Source organism: Gopherus evgoodei, chromosome 7 (genome assembly GCF_007399415.2).
Source record: "Gopherus evgoodei ecotype Sinaloan lineage chromosome 7, rGopEvg1_v1.p, whole genome shotgun sequence".
Classification (NCBI taxonomy): Eukaryota; Metazoa; Chordata; order Testudines; family Testudinidae; genus Gopherus; species Gopherus evgoodei.
Genome location: NC_044328.1, coordinates 56,015,382 through 56,040,114, shown reverse-complemented (window position 1 = coordinate 56,040,114; position 24,733 = coordinate 56,015,382). Strand labels below are relative to the sequence as shown.

Genomic DNA, 24,733 nt, shown 5'->3' with positions numbered 1-24,733 from the left:
AACAAATTAGGAATTCTGGTTGTACAACTTCTGAACTGTAGATCATTTTATGAAACTGTATAATGAAAATTGTTGTGTCATGAAAACCAGATATGCATGTGGATCCACTCTGAGTTAGCAGGGGTGTCTCTGCCAAGCTAGAGACAGGGTGAGTGATCAGCCCTCAACAATGGTCTACTCAAAGTAAAATACATTGGGACAATTGTACCTACCTAGTTTAAAACATTTCCTCTTTTTGTCAGAAGGTGGGGATAGAGTTGGAAGTAATGGAAAATTATCAAAAGGCAGAAAAGAAGCAGGTTACCCAGCAGGAGTCTATAAAAAAACTCACAGTGGGGGACAGGGGGAAAGAACCCTTTTTCACTAGATTAAGACGAGGGACGCTGCTGCAGGGGCAGGGTCGGTGAGGGTGATAACAAATGAAACTCCAAGACCCTCCATAGGGAGGGGTGAGCTGGTGAGGGACATTGCATTTAGGATGTTCTGTATGCTCTGGACTCCCCTGGGCTTCAGCTGTTAAGTACAGAGCATACAGATATTAGACTGGCTGGGGAGGATGTTGACTGTTTCACAATTCCTGCATGCCCCTGAGGGCGTTAAACTGTCATCCACGGTGGTACCCCTGTGGGGCGGGGCTGTGGGAGAGGGCCGTGTTCCCGTCACGGGGAGTCGGAGGAGCCAGCGCTGGCCTGAGAGGGCCAGGCAGCAGGACAGCGGGTTGAGGCTTGGAGGAAGGTGCCAGACGGAGGGGCTGGGTTCTGAGCGTGCCGAGGGACCCTGGCGTTGGGGCAGCTCAGGGCTCCGGGAGCTTGGCGCTGGCAGCCTGCCTGCACGGGGTGCGGCGCACGGGGACAGGGGGCCTGTGCTGAACTCAGCAGTGTCCCCTCCCAGGGCCAACGAAGGGTGTCAGCGCCATCCAGGGCCCGGCCACCAAACCCTTCCCGCCGCCGCCCCGCCTCAGGCTGCTGCCTGGCCTACTTATGCGGTGGGGGATGCAGGCAGAGCGGCCGGGCCCTGCTGCTCTCTAGAGGGCGGCCGAGAGCTCCAGCGTTCCCCAGCAGCGGAGGGAGGGTGGCCGCAAGGACTCAGCACACCACACGATGAGGGATAACGGCCCAGCACCGGCCACAGGCTTCTCAGCCTGAGCAAAGACTCCTTGCCCTCATTCAAAATGGCTGTCGCTGCTGGCCGGCTTAACCACATTCAAGATGGCGGCTAACAGCGAGAGATGCCCTCTTGCAAGATGGCTGCTAACGCCCCAGATCCTGTCAATGGTTCCCTCGCTCCCAGGCAAGATGTCTTCCAGAAGTTTCCACCGCTGAATTAAATATGGCTTCTTTGCCCTTCTTCAATATGAGGGCAGGTATCTACGCTGCCCAAATGTAATATGGCTGCTGAGCGCGGCGTAGCCAACGGCAGTGTTCTCTTTTAAGATTACGTGAGAAGAGCGAGCCACTCAGCTTTACTGTCAACGTCATCACACGTGACTTGGCTCGTGACGCACAAATTGTGTTCGCACATCAGCGATACGGCATAGAGCGGAGTGGCGGCGCGTAGCGTGGGCGCTGGGAAGGTGAGGCGTCTCGGGGCCGACTGCTGGCTTCGCTCTCCCGCCCGGTCCTGTGACCTTCCCTCATGTGCTCGGGCCCCGTTATCGGGGCCGGGCTGCGGGGCAGCTGTGCCTCCTGTCCCGCCGGCCGGGTGCCAGAGCGCCGTGGGGGAGGGGCAGCGCGAAGGGCCTTGGGGGTTGACGGGGGAGCTGTCACTCGTGTGGAGGGGCCCTGGGGGAGCTGCCCCTCTTGCTGTTTGTGGGGTGCAGGGTCTTGGGGAGAGAGAGAGGCGTAGGGAGTTCCCATCGGATGCAGTCAATTATTTGGCCAGAGTTGGAGGGAGACTTTTTCTCTAAAACAAGAGTAATGCTGGGGTAGAAATAATATTGAGGGAGAGACCCCCCCCAAGTATGGAACAATAACTCCCTCCCTTTTTCCCTGTGACTTCAGCACTAGTGCCCCACCCCTAATATGCACTCAAGCTTCTGGGGGATGTGTTTTGTGTCCCAAATAAGTGAGCTGGGGGGAGTGTGTTGAACAAGAATTTGTGTTTTTAAAATTGTACACCTCATCATTTCAGAACCCTCTCCACCTAAAAATTGCCCAGTTTCTTGTTTATATTATTTTGGGTAATTGATGGTATAAGTCATTTAATGCATATTAAAGGCTCACATTTCTAGTTATAACTTCTATTTTTCTCTTTAATTAGAGGCTAAGATTTATCCCAATATTGTGTGGTACATTTATTTTGTCAAATGACTATCAGTGGCAGTCCATGTATGGCAAATGACAGTAAAAGCCTAACCCTTACATATCTTTGATAAGTTTTCACTGGCCGTATATGTAATACCATTTAAGCTACTAATAAGATATTGTGATGCTCTGTGAAATTTATGTATTTATGCCCATGTGAGAGATGGATAAATTGAAATTCAAAGAGGTTATGACTTGCTCGTAACAAGTTGATGGCAGTTTGGGAACAAAATCCAGGAGTCTTGACTCAGTCTGTAGGTTTAGTTGATCCCATCACTATTTAAGAAGTATACTAGCAAGGCTTCTGTGTAAAGGGGCCTTCTGGATTGGAACTTGTGTCCTATATAATGTTACACAGTCATGACCAAACTGTTTTCTTGCTTCATGTTCTTTCAGAAAAGATGATCTGCAACGTTACTAGGATTTATTTCATTCTGTTGATAACCTGCGCAACTTCTGTTCAAGCTTTTAATACATAAGACTTTTGAGAGCAAGTCTGTTTTGAAAATTAATTAAAAGCTGTGTCCTTTCCCATATAATCTTTAAAATTCTGAAAATTTGTCATAAGTGATGCAATTTATCAGCCTTTCAGGGAATGTCGTAATACAAAAATCAAAAGACTGTCTACTGGTTTCTGAAAAAAAAACTCCTTGTAACAGTGGCATTTCATAACTGAGCTACAAAACAAAGTGAATATATTTTTTCTTTAGCAATTCTTTGGACATCTGCTTTACTTTCTCTTTTTGAAATTGACTCATTTAATATTTGTATTATGGTAGTACTTGAGGCCTCAGTCATGATTAGGGCTCCAGGGTCATTGTATAAACAAAGACGTGGTGTCTGTCACAAAGATAGGTTTCATAGTAACACTGTCCCAAAGATCTTACTCTAAGGGCTAGTAGAAAATTTCACTTGAATTCTGAAAAATAGCTGTGCTTATTCTAATGTGCATAAATACAAATAAAATTGTTTTAGGTGCCTGAAATGAGGATTAAAACTGTACTATGCATCCCTTTGTCGCCACATATAAATAAAATCAAATTGGTGTCTATGGAAGTGTCAAGGAACTGTGATAGTGTATTGGTAGCTTAGTTTTAATCTTTATAGAGAAGTCATACATATCTCTTGTATTAGAAGACAATACTTCTAAGGGTATGGCTACACTTGAAATTTCAAAGCGCTGCACACTGGCACTTTACAGCGCTGTATCTTGCAGCGCTCAGGGGGGTGTTTTTTCACACCCCTGAGCACGAAAGTTGCAGCGCTGTAAAGTGCCAGTGTAGCCATGGCCTTTGGCTAGAAAAAGAAGTGTTCATGAAAATAAGTTGATAGTTGTGGTAGTATTAGTAGAGCATACAGTAGGTTAACTGTTGTAAATAAAACAAAACCAAGTTTATCTTGTATAGGTTCTTTAATCTGTGACCTTTGTGGAGTATGAAGATTGTTAGTTGCATTTTTTAAATTTATTTAAAAAGAGCTTGCTGGTGGTAGGGTTGTATTACACATCACTTCAATGCACTTAAGGTAATATTTTGATTAGTAGTCCACGTACATGATAGTCTTGGGTAGTGCATTCTGTTTCCAGAATTCAGGGTGGGACAAATGTTTAGCAGGAGATTAGTTTATTTCTTAACACCAGAAGTTAGTTGCCACAAGGTCTCAAACCTACATTTGGACTGCCATTAGTTATGAGCACACGCAAAATTGTTCAGATAAATTAGAAGAGAAACCTTCCCTCTTCTCTGATGAGCATGTGGTATGAATCAAAATTCTGGCATGGGAAATCAAATCCTTCACTTTCTAGACTAAAGGGTGTGCTGTTAAACTCGCCTTTATCTGTACTGGCTGTATTTAACTCCAGAACATCTCACATAGTGGCTCGGTTATTTTTTTAATAGTACTTGATGATAAATAAAACTTAGCTGACAAATAATCTTACTACTTTATTTGTGCTTTTTGTGATACAATAACCAAATACTAAAGCATATCTTCTCATGCCATTACAGGAATACTGATTCTTGAATCAATAGCAGCAACCATGCTGGCAACAAGATTAGCGTGTTTATGGACACTGCCACGCCAGAATCTCCGTCCTGCACTTACACAGACCTTTCCAGCTTTGAGGAATTCCAGCATAAAAGCAAATAGGTGGATCTTGCAACCTAACCGGGTAATGTAGCTTTTTTTTAATTTGATAAGAACTGCTTGTACAAAAGGTGTCAAATTAGACCATTGAGGCCATTTCCGTGTTTACTAAAAGACACATTTTGGTGCAGATAAAAATGTAAGTGAGGTAACTGAAATGGAAGGCCCAACTTAAGGAGACTTCAATGTGTTACTGAAGCAGCAGCCTGACAAAAAGATTATTAACAGTGGCCCAAAGATGTACAATGAATATTTTACTCCAGTTGAGATGCGCTTGTTAGAAATCTTGGCTCAGAAGACTAGAATGGAGTTGTATTTCTTGAATTGTCTGCACAGATTCCCATTTAAATGTCATGTGCATCTTGAGCATCTATACTCAAAACTGTTGAACAGCATCAGTCATTGGAGATGTTTTCAGATCTTGCCTGTCCTTATGTTTCTCTCCCTCCTCTCGCTCCATGTGATTCAAGGACTTAAGAGAGCATTCTCTTACAGCCATTGCAGATGAAACAGGAACTCTACAGTATATGCAACTCCTCAGTTGTTCCCTCTCTTTTGGGAAAATGCAGTACAATACAATATTTTGTATAAAAAAGTTCTGCAACAGTGTTTTGAGTTTTGCACCCATTGGGCATTTAGCCTTTAAGGCTACACTGAGCCTTTTGTAAGTTGATACCTGCTCATTTAAGCCATGTCTGACATCAAACCCTGCTTCTCCGATAAGGTCTCATGTCCTCCTCCAGTAGTAAATGTATTCTCTCTCTTTTGTCTTGGGGGTGAAAGTGTTCCTCGTTGCTCTGTGTGCTAATTGTTCACCACTCACACTCATCAAGCCTGAGTAAACCCATTCAGATCTCTCATGTTAGTGGTGTCACGGGTTTGATCATAAAACCCCCTTGGTACCATCACCTGATGAGCTCAGACTACCTCTGAGCCAGTTTTCCCTGCCATCTTGGGACTTCAAAACCCTGCCTTTTGAGCCAGACATGCTCGCCTGCTGCAAACACAGACCCAGGTCTGAACCACATCCCCAAAGCTGCAAACTTAACTGAAAACAGCTCAAGAAGTGTTCCTATCTCCTGCACCCAGTTACCCAGTTCCCAATGGGATCCAAACTCTAAATAAATCCGTTTTACTTTGTATAAAGCCTATACAAGGTGAACTATTAAATTGTTCGCCCTCTAACGCTGTTAGATAGAGATGCACAGCTGTTTGCTCCTCCAGGTCTTTATTTATTACTCTGGGTTAATTAATAAGCAAAAGTGATGTTATTAAATATAAAAAGTAGGATTTAAGTGGTTCGAAGTAGTAACAGACCAAAATATTTTATCAAGCAAAATAAAACACAACATGCAAGTCTAAGCCTAATACATTAAGAAACCGATTACAGATGAAATCTCACCCCCTGAGATATTCCAATAAGCTTCTTTGACAGATTGGACTCCTTCATGTTATAAGTGGTGTCTGGGAAGGCCTTGTCCACTGACACTGGTGCAGGCTTCTCCAAGAGATCAATTTCTCAGTCTCATTCTGCCACTACACTGGAAACTTGCAGTGGTGGGCTCAAGATATTAGAGACGAGGTGAGTGAGGTAGTATCTTTTATTGGACCAACAGAAGTTATTACCTCCCTCATCCAACTTCTCTCTCTACTACACTGGAAACGCTAGTGTAGACAAGAATCAGGCATATTTACCATTGTTGCCGGAGTAGATTTAGAAACAACTCAATTTTAAAATGATTTCACCTGTCTGTATCACCAGTGGAGTTACAACAGGGGTATATTCTACCCCACTCCCCAAAAAATTGCAGAGTGGGTTTTAAAGAAAACTGAGTTGACGAAAGGTTTGCTTTGTGCTTAGTGTTTTTGTCTCCCAGTTTTTTATTCTGGTACTTTCATGAGCACTAAAGTCCAAGTTATTTCAACTAAATTCTAAATATCCTCTTTTTGTGCGGTTTGTGTTTGTTTTGTAGATTGTGTGACAGTGCATATTCTGTGCTATATCATTGTAAATTGCTTTTTAAAAAAAAAGAGATTGGTGTTAAATTCTGTTCTAATAGCTATCAGTGCTATATATGTTGCTCTTGCAATTATAGTTAAAAAGTTTCTAGGGTCAACTTTGACTACCACTCCTTTCCTTATGTTTTCTAAATCTGTGTTGAAACACTCCTACAGAATATTTTAATTTCCTAAGTGCTTATAGCCCACATTTAGGAACACATCTGCCTATGCAGATTAATAAAGAAAGCCAAGAGAGTGCAATGGCTTCAGATTTCCAGGGGATGTTTTAATCAGTGAGAGCCAAGGATCATAGAAATCATAACATAATTTTGATTTGCTTATATTTCAAAAGTTTGTTGGCATTCATCTTAAATCTTTTCTCTTAAACCATCTCTGCCATAAAATCTTAATTTATGGACCCTAGTTCTACTCTTGACCTTCAGAGTAGAGTTAATCGTTCAAATGGTACAATGTGAGGAAGCTTGGAGTGTTGCTATAGTTGGTTCACCCAAAACCTGTGATCAGTTTGAATTCAGTTTTCATGCCTTTCAGTCTGGCCTGTTCACAAACACATAGGCAGCAAATATTTACCTTTATTTATGCAAAGCCAAAAACCAGTATGTTCTGGCCATTTACAGGGCCAGTGGGTGGGGTGGAAGGGTATTTGAGCTTTTTCTCAGAATAAAATCATGCTGTCTGCTCTACCAGTATTCATATATTAAGATAAATTGATCCTTTTTGTAATTTCTGTAATTTAGTGTAGTCAGCATTGTTAGAGTATTGCACAATTGTTCAAGAGGATAATGACTCCTGAGTTAGAAGGGATCAGTTATATTTAGATAACTCTTTTTTTTTTTTTTCTTATACTGTTATCTTGCTATTAATTGAAACAGAGTTTGCCATTAAGCTAGAGGTACTGCTTGTAAATCTGTAAATCTTTATTGTTCTAGGACAGGGGTAGGCAACCTACGACATGTGTCGAAGGCGGCACGTGAGCTGATTTTCAGTGGCACTAACGCTGCCCGGATCCTGGCCATGGGTCTGGGAGGCTCTGCGTTTTAATTTAATTTTAAATGAAGATTCTTAAACATTTTTAAAACCTTATTTACTTTACATACAACAATAGTTTAGTTATATATTATAGACTTACAGAAAGAGACTTTCTAAAAACGTTCAAATGTATTACTGGCACGCAAAACCTTAAATTAGAGAGAATAAATGAAGACTTGGCACACCACTTCTGAAAGATTGCCGACCCCTGTTCTAGGATCTATTTAACTGTCTTTCCTTTCTGTTTGCTCATAACAGGGGTATACCTCCAAGGCAAAAATGGGTGTGCGGCGTGGAAGAACTGGCCAAGAAATTAAAGAAGCAGCCTTTGAACCAGCAATGGAAACTGCATTTAAAGGTGAATATTCAGAATGTTTGAACACTAACTGTAAAGCTTATGACAAAGAAATCAGTTTAAAATCCTGGATAATTATGACTTACTATAGAGTTTGACTAAGTGTCAATTATGCATTTGAAAACAAATGTCTTAAAAATGGGTTTATTCATCTTTCTGCAACATTTGATATTGCTAATACCTCCAGTAGCCATGGAGCAATTTGAGTTGTTCATATTCATAACCATACATGGAAATTCCTGAACTTGAAGACTGTCTTTCATTAATATGTCAAGTAGTAAGTTTCTTAAAAAGTTAAACATATTTTTTAAGAAGCAGAGATCTATTTTTATGTGTAGGATTCATATGTCTGTGGCCTTGCAACATCCCTGAGGTATGGCCTCTATTTTATGGATGGGTAATAGAAGGCAAAATGGTTGTGACTTTCCCAAATTTGTATACTGACTCAGTGACAGAATTCACATCATCTGATACTCTAGTATTAGGGTGGGATTGGATTGTGGGGTGATGAAAGGAAGTAAAATAAACTGAGCTTTAGTTCCAGGGTCTGTTCGTTAGCTGATCAGACTACTTTGAGCTTGTATAATTTCAAATATAATTCTTTGCCTACTGATCTTGGCAAGGGATTTTAAATCAATCACTCTAGTGACTAAAGAGAACCTGTGCCCAAATGAGCCCTGGATGTAAACACGTACCGTTCAATTGAAATCCCTGGATTGGTTTGCCGTTTTATGGTACGATAAATTTAGTGGCAGTTTATGGCTTGTTAGTGACAATGACTTCAGTAAATCAGCTTGAGGATTGAAGTCCTTTTTGCTAATGCGAAATTACCATTCTCTACATCCAAAGAAGTATCATCTTCTATTCTAAGAGTGAATGTTTGTCTTGATAACTATGTATTGTGCAGCATGGGGGGAGGGATAGCTCAGTAGTTTGATCATTGGCCTGCTAAATCCAGGGTTGAGAGTTCAGTCCTTGAGGGGGCCACTTAAGGATCTGGGGCAAAAATCAGTACTTGGTCCTACTAGTGAAAGCAGGGGGCTGGACTCAATGACCCTTCAGGGTCTCTTCCAGTTCTGAGATATAGGTATATTATATTATTATACTGAAAGATCAGTCTTCCTGTGTTTGTAGTTAGTAAGTGTACAATGCTTTTGAACTTAATCTGCTGTCATAGTGTACACAACACAGATGCCAAATGTGCTGACTTTATGTATTGAAGTTGAAAACTCTGCTTTTCTAAATATGGATTTGCCAGGTAGACCACAAAGGGGTTACTGTTGAGTAACATATCTAGTCCATAAAACGTAAAACTTCCTTGAGAGAGTCTACAGTTTTTCCAATAAAAACAAACCATGCAACTGGAAATATCAACAGTTGCTACTTCTCATCTTTATTACTCAGTTATCCTTTACAGTAGTGTCAGTAACGTCCAATTTCAGGTCTTTCTGATGGATAAAAATTTGTTACAATTGTCAATGAGAGCAGGTTTAGAAGGCAACGTTGAGAGGGGAGGGCATAAAGGTAAGAGATCTGAAAGGCCTGATTTTTTTTCTCCTATTTTTAATGAAGAAACTTACCTAAATGATAGGCACATATCACTAATCAATTGATGGGTGACATTGTTCTTGTTTTTTTATTCTTTGTTTTTATTCCACTTACTGTGTAATCTTAGAAATGACTGCCTCCTGTTGATAAACTTGAAATATGTAACATTTATTTACTGATCCACATAGCTAGCTAGCTGTAGTTTGAAGCTGCATCACGTAGCAGTACAAGAGAATTTGATATACAAGGGGCTTCTTTGTTCCTCTCTGAACTTCATTGCATGGAAGAGAAACAATCAGTGTGGATGAAAAGTTCCTATAAAATGATAGACTAACAGGTAAAGTTTTTATTTGGACGTTAAGAATGAAGAGTTTTTATAAATCTTGAGATTTTTTTCCCTTCCTTATCAGTTGTTTACATAATTAAACTGAAATTAGAAAACTGTTCTACTCTATCCCAAGACAAAATACTTACAAGAATATCAATATCTTTTTCTGTTGTGCAGTGGACCAGATGGGAAGATGGATTGTTGCCGGAGGGGCTGCTGTTGGTCTTGGAGCTCTATGTTATTATGGAATGGGAATGTCAAATGAAATTGGAGCCATTGAAAAAGCCGTGTGAGCAAAATATTATGCTTGTTGTTTCAAATCAAGGCTAGATCAGTTGAAACTCACCCCTATTTACATGCAAATTTCTCGCCCAACTAGTCTCCTCCTGTGCATGCATACTTTTTATGACTATAAACTAAAAAGAAAAATGCTAGTTTCTTGCAGAAAGCATTGATTTTTATATATAAACCTGAAAACAAATTTTATTAAAGCTTTGGGTTTAAATGCAATTTGGCTGACTGCTGCTATAAATATCCCACTTCTGTCTTGCAAATACTATTAACTTTGAAGTATTTTTGCCCTCTGCCCCATCTCAAATGGTGTGTATCTATATTCTTGTCTGGGAAATGTCGAGAGTTAAAAGGAAGGTGGATATTCTAACTTCTGTGAAAGTGCTAGTTAAATCCACATTATCTAAAGTTCCTCTGAGACCCTGTTCAGAAAGCAAAAATAGCTTCTTGAATTCACCAAGAGCTGTAAGAAATGTAAACATTGTAAGCAGGTCATAATTGTTCCTATCTGCCCATCTCTTGTAAACACTAACTACAAAAAGTGTGTGCCCTCGGTCTATAACAAATCTGTTCCATTTGTACAGTGTTGGGTGAAGCATCCTAGCTAATGATGAGCCTTCAGCAATAAATCATATGTTAAGTTTATGAATGTGTGGGCTTAAAAGAAGAAAATCTTGCTCAGTTTTGTGATAACTTACTAGGTTCATAACAGAAAGAGATGGGGAAGAAGTGGTATTCAAGCTCCACGCATTCGTGCTTCAAGTGACATCTCACTTTAGCATCTTATGTACCAGTCTTATAATCAATTGACAATCTTCTCTGTTAACATTCAAAAACTGTCATTAATTTAGCACCTATTAAGATGAATGGGGAAAAGTTTGCACTTCTGAGATGTTTTTGGGTTGTCTGCAGACTTCTGGGAAAAATAGTAACTTTGTAAAATGGAATGTGGTAGAAAACATGCATAATCTTTATTCAGTGTCACTAACTGGTAGAATTTCTATCTTTGTAGAATCTATTCTTTAAACATAGTAATACAAAGCTTTTCGTATCTAAGGTTATAATTTCTAGGGTATTCCTTATCTCAAAACATAGTATGTATGTCATGTGATAATACATTGCTCTAGTGACTAAGCAACTTGTGACCATTTCATTAAATTTACAATTGTTAGTATATGTACTATGGGTTTTTCCTTTTAGACTGTTTTTAAACCTATATATACTTATTTACACCACTGTCTTGCCTTTTAAATAGTGATAGAGTAAGATACTTACAGTATGGAGACACAAGTGAAAGGCTCGCACACAGGAAATGTGCAACTGATCTACGTAAACTAGCATTATTTATAGTAGAATGTCATCTCTACTTAACTAGCATAGTTCCATGGAACGACATAACTTTGTGCATGGTGGAAAAGAAATTAACAAATTAAGACCTAAAACATAATATATTGCATGACAATGTCTCCTAAAGTGAATGTTGTATGCCACTGTAAGAGGGATCTCATTAGTCTTAAATATTTACAACAGTTTGATTGTATCAGAACTAAGAATAAGTGGTGAGATCATTAAAACATGAAAAAATAGCAACATAACTGTTCATAATTTCATCTCTTTCAGTATTTGGCCTCAGTATGTGAAAGACCGAATCCGTTCTACCTACATGTACTTTGCAGGAAGTGTTGGTTTGACCGCATTGTCTGCTGTAGCAGTCAGCAGATCCCCTGCACTCATGAGCCTCATGATGAGGGGTTCTTGGCTGTAAGGCTATATGGCTTTCTCTAATCAAAAAGATTAGTGTTAAGAAAACCATGTTTTGAAGTAGAACTTGGAATCTTAGGAGGTGAAACTTTATGGGATGTGTCTAGTTGTCTTAAAGCAACTCCAACAGTACAGGGTTACATAATTCTTTGAATAAAGCGCATCTACAAACTTCTGGTCATTGTGTGTGTTTTGGGGTGGGGAAGAGACAAGAAACTTCATTTTACATGAACTAGTGCAGGGGTTGTCAGTAGTCGACTGTAAGCCAAATCCAGACTGCCATTGGAACAGACACTGACATCTTCTTTTTTATGTACTTGTTGTTGGGTTTCTTAATTATTTTCTTTGGCGTCTGGATCTTGATTATACCTCATCCAAGAAATTTGGACCTTGGCAAAAAAAAAATTGACTACTCCTGCTCTAGTGTTAAAAAAACAGACTGATGACAGGAGCTTGCTACCTGAAAGCAATTAGAGCTCAGTGGTCTCACTGTTCAATCTCCTCTTCTTAAGTGTGTCTCAGTAGGTAAGCTAAATACTAGTGGTGTCTGGAAAAATTCTGAAGAAACATTTCTGTTGTATAGTTAATCAAATTTAAATGTTTCAAGGAAATGGTTTGGCATCAGTTAACTTCCAACAGAACACTGCCAGGCTGAAGCGGAGCTTGAGAACCCTAGCTGAGCCAGGAGCCTTGAAATTTGGGAGCTGGCACTTCCAAGCTCCATGTTTTTCTTCAACCCTGGAAATCCTGGTACCTGTGAAATTGACATGATCAGTTTGGTTGTTGCTCACCACTGAATTGCACTGGTGAAACTGGTCAGACTCTTGCTAAGCTGACAAATATCTCGGGAGCATATTTGTTTTGGCAATGCCATGTCTAAATGTTTCCAAAACAATATAGTGGGATTTCAGTTCCGCCAAAAGTTTTGAGTTTTTCCTTTTGGTCCTGATTGAAGATAAAAATTTTGTGAACGCTCAAATTTTCACAGAACTGAAATTCAGTTTTCTAGGCATCTCTACTGAAGACCCCAATGAAACTGAAATCTGACTTTAATGTACAGCAATCTTTCACAAACTTAACAGGAATATTTGAAACAAGCTTCTATGTTTAAACTAACCGGTATGATTCACTTCAGTATTCATAATTTTACAAGTGGCTGCCCTTTTAGGTAACTGGATTTATGGATAACCTCAGACTTAAACTGAACAAGATCAATTTCTCATGGTTAGATGGTTTAACAGCATAAAGTAGTAAAAGCTGAAAGTAGAACTCTGCTTTAAACACTCTTTAATAGCTATTGTAAAGTAACTTAAACACTTAATGGTAACAAATCAAGTAGTGGTAAAGTGTCATAAAGAAAACTGAAGGTTTAGTTATCTTAGCTAAAATGTGCATAGCTTGGTTATAGTTAAACTGTGGCTAATTTATAATACATAACTTGGCAATAAGAATGGTGATAAGGTTAAACTAGTTTTACTCCACAAAGTGCTGAATGTGGTTTTATTTGAAACATTTTGTTTCAGAAATATCGCTAAGGGCACATTATGTACAGTAGAGGGAGCTATAGCTAATAATCTAATCCTAGTAAAAGATGGCTTTATGAAGAACATCAAAGAATCCTAACTAAACATACTTATGTTTTAAATTTTAAATATGTTTGTTTTCTGTTTAAATTTAGGTATATTTGCATGTCAAGAGCATAGTGTGTGCTAACTAATATTACTTGTGTTAATAGTCTATTGTGGTCATGTAAAAGTTTCTTCGGCTGGTAATATTGAACAATTCAGCATAGTTTAAAGTTGGTGAAATCCTAAAGCTGTGGCTTCTGGTATGAAACTGACCTATCACATCAGACTTGACTTATCTGATCAGACTGATGTCATCAAAGACTGCGTAAACCTGCTAGTGGCCAATAGCTAATTGTTCAAAGGCAGGTCATATGACTTGCTGCTGCCAAAACAATGCCTAGCTTGCCTGCGCATAGGTTGATCAGCGACATGCACAACTATGAATACGGTATTTGGCTGCCTGAGGCCAGGCTTGTTAATTTATCCATTTGCATCTTCATATGCTCTGGGGATGTCCAGCCATCTCCTTTGGAAATCTTGTGTATACATATCTCCTGCTTGTTCCTCCCTGTGAACATGCACACTGGCATTTGTAGGTGTATGACTATCTGAAAATTTAGTATTAAAATGACATCTGTACCAGATTCTGCAAATCCATTTATTAATTGTGCATAATGTAGTGATGACATTTAGGTCCAAATGTTCAAATGTTCATGCTGATGTAAATTCTACTCCTGGGAGAATTCCGTACCACTGCACAGTGCAGAATTTCTGGCTGCCTCTAGGGGCCGCTGGACTCTGCAGAGCCCAACTCACAGTGAGCAGAGCACCTAGCCTAGTGGGGCCGGAGGCTGCATGCCCTTTGATTCTCATTCTCCTAGGGATGGGAGAGGGCGTGGGAGATCCAGCCAACTCTGGCAAATGGTGAGGAAGGAGTGGACTGCACTATACAATGCCCCTCAGCAGGATAGTAAAGAAGTTGAGGTAGTAATGGCTCTGGGTCAAGGGGTGCCCCATGATTGGACTCTGTGGGGAGAGGGATGTTGGTGTCTGGGCTTTAGGGGGCCCCCACAGCTCTCTCCAACACACGCGCACACACACTGGATCTGGGTTTTTGTAGGGGTATCTTTAACACACTACTCTTGGGGGAATCTTTTTGCTCTTGTCTGTATTTCTGACATGTTGACAGGTATTTTGAAACAAATTACCAAAATAATTGAAACTGGAGTGATTTGACAAATAAAATATGCAGAATTTTAAATTGTGTGCAGAGTAAAATTCTAATGAATGTGTGCATACATGAGGCAGGGAGAGCAGGAGACATACATTAAAAAGGGTGGCTGGGTGTCCGCAGAACATGTGTGCTGAAAAGGGTAAATGTAGATAATTGGACAAAGTAGAAGGCATAGCTACAGACAGCCATGTTTCATCTATTTACAGAATTGCACCAAGGTGCATTTAGGCATGTCATAGAGATGTGGTTTTGGCAAGAGCAAATCAGAAGTAGCAGCTAATGGTCTCAGTCAATCATCTGTTAGCTGCTGGACCACACGCTCCTGTTCAAGCAGGAAGCAGCTAAACTGAGCATGAGGAGAGAGACATATGGTTTGGAAACAAATGGGAGCAGCAACAGATGGTATTTGGATGAGGCTTGGGGAGAAAGCGTGTACCAAGAACAAGCAGCAATGCTTAAATATTTGAAGTAAATGAAAGGTCATAAGTGGGGATACAGTGAACCATCAGAGGACACCTTTGGAATCATCCAGTTAGTTGCTTATATGTGTGTGGTTTTTGTTTTTGTGTTTTTTATTACCTGACATATCTTGTACTGGACAGCTTTAGACACGCAACACCAATTGGTATACCACTTGGCTTCTACAATCCTAAGATTTCCTGGGTAAAAAATGCATTGACTTCATTAGGGTCTTGCTAGAGTAAGAACTGCTGGATTTGGGCTATTGTGTGAAGTTTAGTTGTGTACTTATGAATTAATTGTGCTTTTACTTAACTATGTGTGCAGCTTTCTGCTCTTGAATCTTTGAGAGATAATTGTGCATAGGAGTACTATTGACTTTTAGGCTAGTAAAATTTAATAGAAACCAAGATTTCAGAGGCAGAGTAAAGAAATTTGTACATCTCAATGTGCTCTTGAATTCTTGTATGGTAATTCTTTATATTACAGGCAATAGGTGCAAGTTTTGCAGCTATGATTGGTGCTGGGATGCTGGTTAGGTCAATATCCTATGAAGGTAATCCTGGTGCTAAACACCTTGCCTGGATGCTTCATGCAGGTAGGTGCATTTAATTTTCTGTGTGACAGTATCTCAGCTACTTAACATGAAATATTATGTCTGTGGTTTTGCTGAAGATAAGCCTACTTCTAAAGGACAACAAGTTCTTAATCTCCCAAAACTTTAATGAAATATCTATTGCTTTTGGGGAGCTGTAACTTCCTTTTAGCTCCTTTCATTCTTGTTTACAGCACCTTCTATGTGGCTGTTACTTAAAAGAATATTTCATTATCTTTCTTACGTTGACGGGGGCTTATGGGTGAGTTCTGGAGCTGTCTTTTGCCCCAAGTACGTTGTGCAGCATTCAGCTATTTAGACTTCCTTGTTCTCTTAAAAATAAATGGATTGATAACACATCCTCTGTAAGGTTGGTGTGGCTTTGGTATTTGCCATGCATTTTCTGTCTTGCTAATATTCATTAAATGGTACTGGGGATATCTGGATTCTGCAAGCATGACTTTCCACTTGAGGAACCCTTACCCTCTATTCACTGTACTCAGCTGCCACAGAACAACCCCCATATGCTGGTAAAGTAAAAATTGAGGGCCTGATGGCAGCCCTGAATATATGAATACACCAGACTTCATGATGGATCAGAGGGTACCTGAGGAGTTTAAAGTTAATAATCCTGATTTGACCTTACTGGAGATCCCCCAAAGGTCAAAGTTTGGGTTGATTTCCTCTGCCCATCCTTTGCTTGACCAGTGAATTTACTGAGCCTCAGTTCAGTAGCTCAGTAGAAACATAGAAATTACTGGTTGGTTAGTGGTATGTTGTAGGTTATGTTGGAAGTCTTCATGACTAGTCACAAGGCTGTTTTCCGCAGATCATCTGCTGAAAGATTGCGATCATTTGCATTCATTATTATAGGAAAAACTGGTACAGTAATGTTTCCATTATATTAAAATTTAACAATTTACTTTAGACTCATCATTGGTAATTGAGAAGGCAAAGCTATTCCTTTGTTGAAGAGATTTCCTTTAAAAAATAAAGTTGAAAGATGCTTCATAAAAAGGAATTTTATGAGCTCCCTTAAAAAAGCATTTTTTAAAATTTTAAAAGAATGACCCCAAAAGGAGTGTTCTGCTCCCTATTATTTCTTTGGGGGCCCTTTGAAAACACCCTTCAAAAGGGCAAATGTGCTCAGGCTTACCCCTTCTTCCTCTCGTGCATATTGTTTCTCTATTTCTCACTGCCTTTGATTTCATTGTCAGAGTTACTAATACAGGTGAAGCATATTCTTGAAGACCCTGGGGAAGGCTTTATTCCTTCCACAAAACAATGAAACTGACAGTACAAAAAGTACACTGAAATGAACAATCTAAAGAATAGAAATAGTTTCTGCTTGAATCTTTTATAGTGATCTTATGAGTTATAATGGTAAGAACAGTTAGGTGGAAATGTGGTTAATCAAATGTGTGTCCCTTTAAAGAACTGTAATTTTTTTCTTCTATGAAAATGCATGTTCAAGTCAAACCTGCAATATATGCCACATTAGTACATGAAATTATTTGCATCTTCTAGCTGTCTTTTCAGCTTACCTGCTGAATGATTGCTTTATGGTTAGCGTGGCTTTATAAGTGTCATACTGATACTGTCTCATCAGCGGTCCTATATAATCAAGTTGTATGAGTCAGTGTACAGCAGATTATTTCTGCAGTTCTGATGTGGGCAAGTAAGGTGTCACTTGAATTATATTTTTTGTGCAAATGAATGTACCATTAGTTTTGATCTATAATAATAGTTTAAAATTATAGTAACATGCAAATGATTGAAGTAAGCCAATCACTCACCGTGTTGTCACAATATCAGTGAACCATTGGCTTTTCATGGATCAATGGGAAGGGGTACAGTTATGTCCACTCCGATATGAGTTACCAGCTAGCTGCTATGTACCTTGTGTGCAATATTCATTCACTTTTTAACTCTCCTGCAACTCTTTTTTGTTAATAAGGTCTGGTCTCTGAAGACCACCTTCTCTTAGGCAACAGAAGTGTCTCAGTAAAGGAATTGTAATTGTACTGTTCACAGTATATTATCAGGAAGAGCATTTATCCTCTTTCTCCTGTTTTTTGTAACTTCTGAAAAGTTAGTATTGTGTGACATATTAAATGCCCACATGCTCAATTCACTGTCATTGACAACCCACTTTTCTGAAACACTTTCAGTGTAAGAAGATATGGTTGATGAACTTCACTCATATCAAGCAGATTTTTAACTTTAATTACAAATCTGATAAAGAATCACACGTGTATCACTGAAAAAGTATTGACTGGTTCATCTGTACTGTCTGAAGCATTTATTGGTTCAAGATATACTTGTTGCTGAGTTTGAACAGGCCTTGTAATTGTCATCAGCCAGCATAAAAACTGCTCATTTTTCTAAACTGTCCTTCATAATTAAATGAACAGTAGATGAAATGTGCTAAGATCTAAATTTTGTGGCATTGTACTGAATATTTTCTGCCTTTTCTGCATTGGCTCTTCTTCCTTGAGCAAACCCATTGAACTTCAATAAGATTGAACAGTGTAAATCAGTACGGAGTCTGGCCTATTGACTCAGTTATATGGCTGAAAAATACTCTCTTGGGATAGGGCATTTATCTTCAGCCATTCAATATATACAGCATTGAACATAACTACATTTCCAAACTTGCTTGTCTTTTTCTTCACTTAGGTGTTATGGGTGCAGTGGTGGCTCCCTTGACCTTGTTGGGTGGTCCTCTGCTAATCAGAGCTGCCTGGTACACAGCAGGAATTGTAGGCGGTCTCTCAACTGTGGCCATGTGTGCACCAAGTGAAAAGTTTCTGAACATGGGAGGACCACTGGGAGTAGGCCTTGGCCTTGTTCTTGCTTCTTCAATTGGTAAACAAAATACTGTTTTGATGTTTGTTTGACTTCCAAGTGTCTAAAACTGAGCTCACCTAATTATACAGTATTTTTAATACAGTAAGACTGACCCTGACTGGGAAAGGTATACCCAAAAGTACCTGGCTAGATAGTATTTGCAGGAGCAGTTGTCTTCATAGATTCTAAAGCAGGAGGGACCACAGTGATCATCTAGCCTGACCTGGATAATAGCAGAGGCCATAAAACTTCCCCAAAATAATTTCTAGAGCATATCTTTTAGGAAAAACTTCCAATCTTGATTTAATAATTGTCAGTGGTAGAGAATCCTTCATGACCCTGGGTAAACTGTTCCAGTGGTTAACTCTCACTGTTTTTTAATCTAGACCTCTTTTCCAGTCTGAATTTATCTAGGTTCAGCTTCCAGCCATTGGATTATGTTATACTTTCTTCTGCTAGACTGAAGAGCCCGTTGTTAAGAATTTGTTCCCTATGTAGGTACATGTAATCAAGTCACCCCTCAACCTTCTCTTAGCAAGTTTTTTTTTAATCTGGAACCATAGCAGATTGTCAGCATGTCCCTGTTTTTAAAATAACGCTTTTGCTGGTTTAAAATCACACTATAAATACTCTGTGAAGAGTACTGATAGACATGGACTTCATGCATTTTTTTTTTTTTGAAGTCTAGGATAAAAATCCATATAGTTTAAGTTTCAGTAAACCTGTAACACAGCAAAAAACTGCAATGGTGTCTTCTTGTAATAAATATTAAAATTGCCGTGTTAAATGTGACTCAAATTAGCTACTGAATTTTTTTTATATATTCTTTTTGTAACATACATGCTAGAATTGCTCTGTGAAATTGTCTGTCTGACATAGAAGTTTCATATGAAAATAACACCAATTAGGTGGGTTTTGTTTCGCCTTCTAGGTGAAAAGATACTTTAAGGAAACTTTGTTAAGAGACTTACAAGTTCTAGCTCTTGAAATTAAGGCAGACATTTAAGAATTCAGAAGTCTCAATGTTGAAGTGAGGGTTGCATGTGTTCATTATGCTACAGTCTAAACACGTGATTGAATAATGTTAAATATTCTAGATCATACAATATTATGGCTGTTGATTAATCGCAGTTAACTCATGCAGTGAACTAAAAAAAATGAATCTCATTGAATAGAATACAAATTGAAATTTATTAAATATTTTTGGATGTTTTTCTACATCAGGGATCGGCAACATGGCTCACTAAGGTAAGCCCTCTGGCGGGCCGGGCGGGTTTGTTTACCTGACGTGTCTGCAGGTTTGGCCGATCACGGCTCCCACTGGCTGCTGTTCACCACTCAAGGCCAATGGGGGCAGCAGGAAGTGGTGGCCAGCACATCCCTCAGCCCATGCCGCTTCCCGCATCCTCTATTGGCCTGGGACGGCGAACCGCAGCCAGTGGAAGCCGCGATCAGCCAAACCTGCGGACGCGGCAGATAAACAAAGTCATCCTGGCAAGCTGCATGCCAAAGATTTCCGATCCCTGTTCTACGTTTCCAAATATATTGATTTCTGTTACAACAGAATACAAAGTGTACAGTGCTCGCTTCATATTATTCTTGATTACAAATATTTGCACTGTAAAAATGATAAAAGAAATAGTGTTTTTCAGTTCACCTCATACAAGTAGTGTAGTGCATTCTCTTTATTCTGAAAATGTAACTTACAAATGTAGATTTTTATCATTACATAATTGCACTCAAAAACAAAACTGTAAAGCTTTAGAGCCTACAGGTCCACTCGATCCAACTCCTTGTTCGGCCAATCACTAAAACAAACAAGTTTGTTTACCATTATGGGAGATGCTGCTGCCTGCTTCTTATTTACAACATTACCTGAAAGTGAGAACAGGCAGTATCCTAAACATTTATATGCCCCTTCGTGCTTCGGCCACCATTCCACAGGAAATTCTTCCATGCTGATGATGCTTGTTAAAAAAAAAAAAAATAATGCATTAATTACATTTGTGACTGAACTCCTTGGAGGAGAATTATATTTCTCCTGTTCTGTTTTACCCGTATTATGCCATATATTTCATATTGTTAGCAGTCTTGGATGATGGCCTAGCACATGTTCGTTTTAAGAACATTTTTGCAGCAGATTTGACAACACAGAAAAGATACCAATGTGAAATTTTTAAATATAGCTACAGCACTTGACCCAAGGTTTAAGAATCTGAAGTGCCATCCAAAATCTGAGAGGGATGAGGTGTGGAGCATGCTTTCAGAAGTCTTAAAAGAGCAGCACGCCGATGTGGAAACTAGAACCTGAACCACCAAAAGAGAAAAATCACCCTTCTCCTCATGGCATCTGACTCAGATGATGAAAGTGAACATACATAGGTCCACTCTGCTTTGGATCATTATTGAGCAGAATCTGTCACCAGTATGGATGATGTCCTCTGGAATGGTGATTGAAGCATAAAGGGACACGTGAATCTTTAGCACATCTGGCCCATAAATAAATACCTTGTGACACTTGCTAGAACGGTGCTATGTGAACCCATGTTCTCACTTTCAGATGACACTGTATACAAGAAGTAGGCAGCATTATATCATGCAAATTATAACCAAACTTGCTTATCTGAGCAATTGGTTGAACAAGGAGGACTGAGTGGACTTGTAGGCTCTAAAGTTTTACATTGTTTTATTTTTTAATTTATTTTACATTTGTAAGTTCAACTTTCATGATAGAGATTGCACTCAGTACTGCATTAGGTGAAAAATACTGTTTGGTTTTTTACAGTGCAAATACTTAATCAAAAATTAAGTGAGCACTGTACACTTATTCTGGGTTGTAATTGAAATCAATATATTTGAAAATGTAGAAAATATCCAAAAATATTTAAATAAATGGTATTATGTTTAACAGCATGATTAATCACACACTTAATTTTTTTAATCGTGCAACAATCCTATACAGTACTCTTCTGCAATTTTGAATAATGTCACTCTCTTACTAGGATGTACATTGTATGCTAGAATCCATGAAAATAGCTGGCATATAAGAAGCACCATGAATGACATGAGCACTCTTGCAGGATGGTCCTTCCATGCTCCTACATTATCAATCATTTTATTCCTCAAATAATTAAGACTATAACAATGCTTATACACAAAGAAGGGGCTTGCTTTTAATACCTTTTTTGGACACTTATTCCAGGGTCTATGTTCCTGCCTCCTACCTCTGCATTTGGAGCAGGCCTCTATTCTGTAGCAGTTTATGGTGGATTGATCCTCTTTGGCATGTTCCTGCTGTATGATACACAAAAAGTTATCAAACGTGCAGAGACGCACCCAGTATCCATATATGGAGTAGCAAAGTATGACCCCATCAACTCGTAAGTATTATCCTGGTGTCAACGCTGATCTGATTTTAAGACTATTTTAACTGATGATGTCCCTTCAAGCTATGGAGTAGGGTATAAAGAAAATTTGCCTGCAGTCCCGCAGATACTAAATAGAGGAATTCACTTTGGGATGTTAAACCTCACTTTACACTAAAATGCAGTAGATTATAGCCACATTATTTTCCAAATACAATATGAAAATAGTTAATGGGGATAAAACTATTATTGAAAAATACCTATTTTTAAAACTACAGAAGCATGACTAAGTACTATATACGATGCCAAAAAAGAGGTCTTTTTTTCCTTTTTAAGTACATCTCTCAGCCAATGTAAGTTTTTCTAACAGTGTTTGTGTGGATGGGGGAAATTTATTTGTACTTGCTTTCTGAAAGACTTTCAGCTCACATTCTTAATTTGTTCAAACAAAGCAATTTTAGTTGTGTTGTAAACTGTAAAATATCCTAATTTATATAATGTGTACCCTTTGTCATTGTAAATTAGTAAAACTTTTATGACCCCTGTAGCTAATAGTAATATAGGGATTAATTATTCTCAATAAGAGCCAAATCTGATAATAGGTTAACCTTCTCACCTTGTAAAAGTGTCTCTTCACTCCAAAGTTATATTTTTGAGTTGGAAAGGCATATTTCTGTTATCTTTTTGAACTAAGTTCAGTATTTACTTTTATGTAAATAACTATGACTCTAAAAGAAGAGGGATTTGAGGGGTAAGCTGTTGGGAGGAAGAAAGAAGGAATCTACCCAACATTGTTCAGCTTCGTTCTAAATCCTAGTCCCACTGAATTTAATGGTAGCTTAGTTGTTTTGGGCCAAATCCTAGTTACACTTGTAATTAAACATATTGGAATGTTCCATGACAAGTTACCGTGCATTTGTACCCATCTATAGCTTATTGCTTAACACATGTGGTGGTTGTTCCAGTTTCCAGAATGTGATTTAAACATATGTAAATAAGAGCTATATGTCATAACTGAAGTCTTAGTGGCAAATTTAGTCATTTTCTGCTTGTAATGATTACACAGTTCACTTCAGAAAAACAAGATTCACATACACAATGTAGTACCATAAAAAACAAGTTGAATGAGACACTCAGGTCCTCAACCTTATTTTTTAAATTTCCTAATGTGTTGAATTAACATTGAATAATTAATGTTGCTTATAACACTGCTTATAGTAAATTAAACTAAACTAACTGGCTTTCTTTCTTTTTTTTTAGGTGTCTGGGTATTTACGTGGATACACTGAACATCTTTATCCGGGTGGCCACCATGCTTGCCACTGGTGGGAGCAGTAGGAAAAAATGAATTAAGATTTTTCCTTTTAACCATCTGATAGTTCACCAAACTCTGCTTAGTGCGTATGCCTAGTAAAAATTAATCTGGTGTACAAGCAACTTTCATGTGGAAGTCAGAAGTTTGAAGCACTTCAGCATTATTAAGGTGTTTCAGTACAACATGAATCTCAAGGATAAGTTTCCCAGTTCTTATGTGGACAGGTCAAATTTGGATTACAGTGCAAACACTTGTACATAATTTGTGATATCTTAATGGGAAAGACATATATTTTAGTAAATTATATTCTAAACTTAAGTAAACAAAACTAAATCAGTCTGCTTCTCTGAAAGGTTTGACAACATATATTATTTTGTAACTATCACTTTTTGCATCTACTATAATTGCATAGTAAAAAGAAAGTGATCTCCAAAATAAGGGATCAAGTGTACAGAAAGGGGCACAAGATAACTCAAGAGACTGATATTGAAATATGGAACCTTGTGCTTAAACTGAAAATGGTGTTGTCTGAGAGCTGTTGCTGCTATATGATGGCCTTTGGGTGACCTACCTGAAAGGATTTAGAGCCCTATCTACTAGAATTTGACTTAGTCTATCACAATTTGGGCCCTTGTAACATCTCAACTGAAATGTTGGAAAGAATTAGAGTGAGCACAGAGAAATACAAAGGCCTTGGAGAGGTAATGTGACCCTTCTGGAATGGTGGGCAGTGATAAAGAAGCTTGTGCTCTTACTACATCTGTTTGTCCTGTGGGTAAATAGAACTTTAGCACCTTTCCTGTAAATAGTTGAAAAATTAGCATTCAGTGTGGCTGTAATGTTTCCAACATCCTTAATGTTCATTAGCTATATCTGTCTTTGCATTGAGAAGTTAAACTTTGGGAACATCAAACTACTGAAGTGTTGGTTCCACTAACAAAACATATTTAAGCTATAATGTGTGTGTTGGCCAATAAAACAACTATACTGAAATCAACTAAGTTATTTTTGGTGATGGCCTCCTGAGGTCTGAGCTCAGTGACCAGTCCCACTCTAAAATTTGTTTAAAGATGGTGCTGGAACAAAGGGAAGGTGAACTACATTCTGCTTTTTTGACCTGTCCTCCAGGCCCCAAAACCAAATGCTATATATACTTTCAAGTGCTTTTGCCTGTAATCCTTTGACTCCTCTTCCCAAATTGCTGCCATACAACTCCTATTTTCTTTACCATATGTAACAAAAATGCCCCACTAACATTAATGGTGAATTTCTGCAACTATGTTTCATTGTTTGTTCTAGTACCATACTTGGTTTGGCAAATACAAGTAGTATAAGCTGGGATAACAGGTAAGCCTGTGGAAAATATTGGGCACAAGCTATTGCTGGAAATCCTTAAAATTAAACAAGGCCTCTGTAACTGCTGCTGTACTCAGTCTAGTTACCAGTGCTGGCAAAGATCAAATCAGCAATTGAGAAACTTATTTTATCCTTTCAATGTGCTATGCTGACAATGTGCTATGCTTGTGTACTGATTTCTGAAACAATAAAGTCCAAGACCAACAGTT

At 38.8% G+C, this 24,733-nt stretch overlaps 1 protein-coding gene across 1 annotated transcript; it reads left to right on the top strand.

Moving 5' to 3' along the window:
* Positions 1 to 1,466: 1,466 nt before the first annotated feature.
* GHITM (growth hormone inducible transmembrane protein) lies at positions 1,467 to 24,733 on the top strand. Its single transcript, XM_030568436.1, has 9 exons — positions 1,467 to 1,573; positions 4,310 to 4,473; positions 7,758 to 7,857; positions 9,908 to 10,019; positions 11,642 to 11,783; positions 15,533 to 15,641; positions 18,318 to 18,506; positions 21,691 to 21,868; positions 23,114 to 24,733. The coding sequence occupies exons 2-9, from the start codon at positions 4,342 to 4,344 to the stop codon at positions 23,199 to 23,201; spliced, it is 1,050 nt and encodes a 349-aa protein (XP_030424296.1). The 5' UTR covers positions 1,467 to 1,573; positions 4,310 to 4,341; the 3' UTR covers positions 23,202 to 24,733.